Source organism: Nansenia antarctica (genome assembly GCF_963989245.1).
Source record: "Nansenia antarctica genome assembly, chromosome: 18".
Taxonomy (NCBI): domain Eukaryota; kingdom Metazoa; phylum Chordata; class Actinopteri; order Argentiniformes; family Microstomatidae; genus Nansenia; species Nansenia antarctica.
In genome coordinates this window covers 8,407,258-8,411,152 of record NC_137691.1, presented here as the reverse complement: position 1 = coordinate 8,411,152, position 3,895 = coordinate 8,407,258, and the positions used below count along the sequence as shown (strand labels likewise).

The 3,895-nt window shown below is 56.3% G+C and overlaps 1 protein-coding gene across 1 annotated transcript in view; it reads left to right on the top strand.

The window, feature by feature from the left end:
* Positions 1–3,685, top strand: part of apcdd1l (adenomatosis polyposis coli down-regulated 1-like) — a gene marked incomplete at both ends in the record, with an annotated part of 12,606 nt that extends 8,921 nt beyond the window's left edge. The window contains 3 exons of the mRNA XM_080548592.1: positions 1,482–1,659; positions 2,053–2,578; positions 2,852–3,685. Of these exons, the coding sequence (XP_080404718.1) occupies positions 1,482–1,659; positions 2,053–2,578; positions 2,852–3,685 (1,538 nt within the window). The remainder of the gene's footprint in view (positions 1–1,481; positions 1,660–2,052; positions 2,579–2,851) is intronic.
* Positions 3,686–3,895: the final 210 nt, after the last annotated feature.

Here is a 3,895-nt window from a genome sequence, read left to right as displayed (position 1 = left end):
GTTTTAAAGGGATGGAAAGTGAATAATGTCCACCGGCTATTAGTTGTTCTGCCCGTAACCTCTCATTTTCTGACAGATGGTTCTTGATAACCGGCACTCAAGCGTACCGGATCATCATGTTGTCATTCTGGGTCAACTGCAGCCAACAATTCAGAACAGGATGACCATGGGTTGGACTCAATTCACTTCGTATTAAACAACACTGTACTGTAAATGAACCCAGTCGTTTTCTGTTGGACATGTCTTTGGCTTTCTTTACTGCAGTGCAATTGTCCTTGTTTATGGACTTGCAAAGCAATAGCCTACGTTACAGGGACGTGCACAAGTTGTGGATGAAGGGGTGAGGGGGGGGGGCAAAAGGGGGTAAGAACCTTGCCACCACAAAGTGGACGCCTCAATGATGTTTAATTTCTTCGCATCACATTCGTTTTGTCTAATCTTATAATTTCATGTGATAAACTACAGATCGCTACTGATTGTGACAATCAAGCTCTTTCGCCTCTTTCTGTGGTTTCTGAAAGGTTGGTGATAGAGCCTCAGACAATCATGTTTTCTGACATCTTCTATAAAAGCAGAATTATCTTCTATAATTCACATACGAATATCTAGCAGACTAGTCGTTCCCCGGTAAACATTTGTGCTGCTTTTTGGAGTTGCAAGTGAATCAAATTTTTGCACGCAGCTGATGGCCATCATCACCCGTTGTTCCCCCTGCGACCTCCCCGGATTAACCAACCAGATGTAAGCACTCAGCTAATCTGCAAATCAGCTCGTTTGGTAGCGATTGACCCTGTGTGTGTTTCTGTTCTGTGTAAACATCTCAGAGGAATCATGTCGAGGATCTGAAATGAAATCCAACCGGGCCTGCTGTGTTGATCAGATGGGACCAGGCGATAAGGGAGAGCACTGCTGGGTGTTTCTGGTTCCCAGTGTAGCCGCCCCTTGTGTCAGGCAGCAAGCCGTGTCCTTGGGACCGGTCCAGAAACAACCCCCAGCCCCCCCGAGACACCCCAGACACTTGAGTAGGTCTGAGAAGAAGATAATGATTGAATGGAACCGAGATGGTTGAGATGGTAAACTCATTCCTCAAGTCGAAATAATCCAGACCTAAGGCATCAAATTGCTTGCTTTTCGGCGGCGTAGCGACATTACATCGAGCCTTGTGTGAGCTTCGGGGTGAGGGAGCATGGCGCTAACAACGCTTTGGTTGTGGGTTCGATTCCCGCTCGGACCATATATACTGAAACATGTGTGCAGTCACTGCAGTGTAAGTCGCTTTGGATAACAGCGTCAGATAAATGGCATATTAATCAATCAATCAATCACTCAAAAATAATACAGTTTGTTGCAGCATGACATTTAGGCAAAAACATCATTTTCCTCAAAAGTGACTTAGGCCATTATTTTAAAGAAAGTGACTATGTAAAAACAAAATGGTTGTCGATCCACCTTGACCTACTGTTGTGTGTTTATGGTTCTAGCTGTGTTGGTGTCCGGCAGCACACTATGGGAGGTCCCGACCGCGCCCCCCAGCTCTTCCTCTAACCACAGCACCAGTCTACAGTGGGAACCACAGTGTCAGTACCGCCACCTTCAGGACGGAGTCCGAATCACAGCAGACATTCCTCCCAGGCTGGAGGGCACCTGGGTGTCAACCAGGTGAGTAGCCTTCACTGCCTCCCAACATGGTCTCTAACAGGACACGGGTTCCAACCCTACACTGTCCATTCAACATCTATACCAGCCTACGCTGTTCACATGAAGTCTGGATTTACAAATCGCATGTTACTTATTTTTTTTATAGTTTCAATCCTTTTTCCCTCATCCCATTTTTCCTCCATTCTCTCCCTCTCCCTCCTCCTTCTTCCCTCTGTCTCCCGCCTCCCTCTTCCCTCTCTCCTCTCTCTCTTCCCTCTCTCCCCTCCTGCTTCCCTGTCTCCTCTCCGTCTTCCCTCTATCCTCTCCCTGTTCCCTCTCTCTCTCCCCTCCTCCTCTCTCTCTCTTCCCTCTCTCTCCCTCCTCCCTCTTCTCTCCCTCCTCCCCCTCTCCTAGATGTGAGGTCCGGCCAGGCCCGGAGTTCCTGCTGCGTTCCTACTCCTTCCACCCCAGCCGCGTGTTCAAGGTTCTGCAGCACTACTACTCCGACAGCTCCTGCGGCGCTCCGCTCTACTCCCTGGTGGTCCGGGGGAAGCTCCGCCTCCGCCAGGCCTCCTGGGTCACCCGCGGCGCCACCGAGGCCCAACACCACCTCCACAAGGTGGGCGTGGTGGTCCACAGCCAAGGGGCCCTGCAGCGGCTGTCCGCCCGCCTGCCAGGCCTGTGTGTCGGGCACGGCCTGGAGCTGGGGCACATGGTCCCCGGGCGGGTGTATGAACTCTATAGCTCCCGGGCGGGGAGGGAGTGTCTGGGGGCCCTGGGGTTCTCCATGGCGGAGCTGGGCCTGGTGAGGGTGGAGAACCAACACTACCCCCGGGGAGGCCTGGTCCAGGAGCTGCTGCTGGGGGACGTCAACACTGACTGGACCCAGAGGAGCCAGTACCGGCCCACGGGCTACCAACAACCGCTCCAGAACTCCATGGTGAGCACGTGATACACAGACGTCATTGACTTGTTCTTATATCTGTGTCTGTAATAATAACGCATGCTCATACAAAATGACAAAGCAAATAAAATAAAATCACTGTTATGATGTTGTTACTATGGTAATAACCTTGTTATTATACACGTTTAGCAGACGTCCTTCCATTCTCATTATCTCTCTGTCAACTGCTACGAAAGGCTTCACAGTGACAGACGACCCATGTGGTCCTAACCTCTAACCCCCCCCCCCCCCCCCCCGCCTCTCCTCCAGCACCACGTCCACCCCTGCCCCGTGTGTGCCCTGGTGTTCCGCTCCTCAGAGCAGCGCCCCCCGGTGCTGGCCCGTGTCCCTGCGGCCCCTCTGGCCCTGGACGGCCGCTGGGTGAGTCAGCGCTGCGAAGCCCGCCCCGCCGTCCTCTTCCTCACCCGCGACTTCCTCTTCGTCACGGACCGCCACGCCTGGGAGGGCGTGTACCGCCACTACTCCGACCCCGCCTGCCGCCGGCCCACCTTCACCATCCGCGCCGCCGGCCACTACGCCCAGGGCGGCGCCTCGGCCAAAGTGGGCGGGGCCACGGAGTTCGCCTTCAAGGTGACGGAGGTCAGGGTGACGGTGACGGACGCGGCCATGGCGAGGGTCCTGAACGAGAGCCGGCGGGGCAGCTGCGGGGCGGCGGGCGGCTGGGAGGCGGGCGCCGAACAGGACGTGACCTCCACGGACGGCTGCACGGCGCTGGGCATCAAGCTGCCCCACAAGGAGTACGAGCTGTTCACCGTGGAGCTGGACCACAGGCGGCGCCCCCTGCTGTTCACCGGGGAGAGGCCGACCGACGGCTCCAACCCCGACCGCCCGCAGAAACGGCCCACCTCCTACCAGGCTCCCATGGTGCACTGCGGGGAGGGGGAGGAGGAGGCGGGGGGGGGGACTCAGCCTCATCCTCAGCCTCAGCCGGGGCATCGCCGCGGTAACGAGGTCGCCGGACGGGTCCAGCTCCTGGCGGCGACGGGTGGAGCTGAGAGACTGGCGCTGCCCGCCCGTCTGCCGGGCCTGGGCCTGGGCCTGGTACTGGCCTCTCTAGCGGGGGGCTGGAGCTGGGTGGTCTAGGGGTCTCTCCATCACCCAGACGTCTAGCTCCTGGCGGTGCTGGGGTCGGCAGGCGAAGGGCAGGAGACTAACTATGCCACAATGAGACAGACTGAGCGTCAGACGGAGCTCCACCAGGGGAGGCAGATAACACATCCACCAGGGGAGGCTGGTGGAGGTAGAAATCGGAGGACAGGGGCTCTTTGTCGTGCATGAAACGGAATGAGGAAC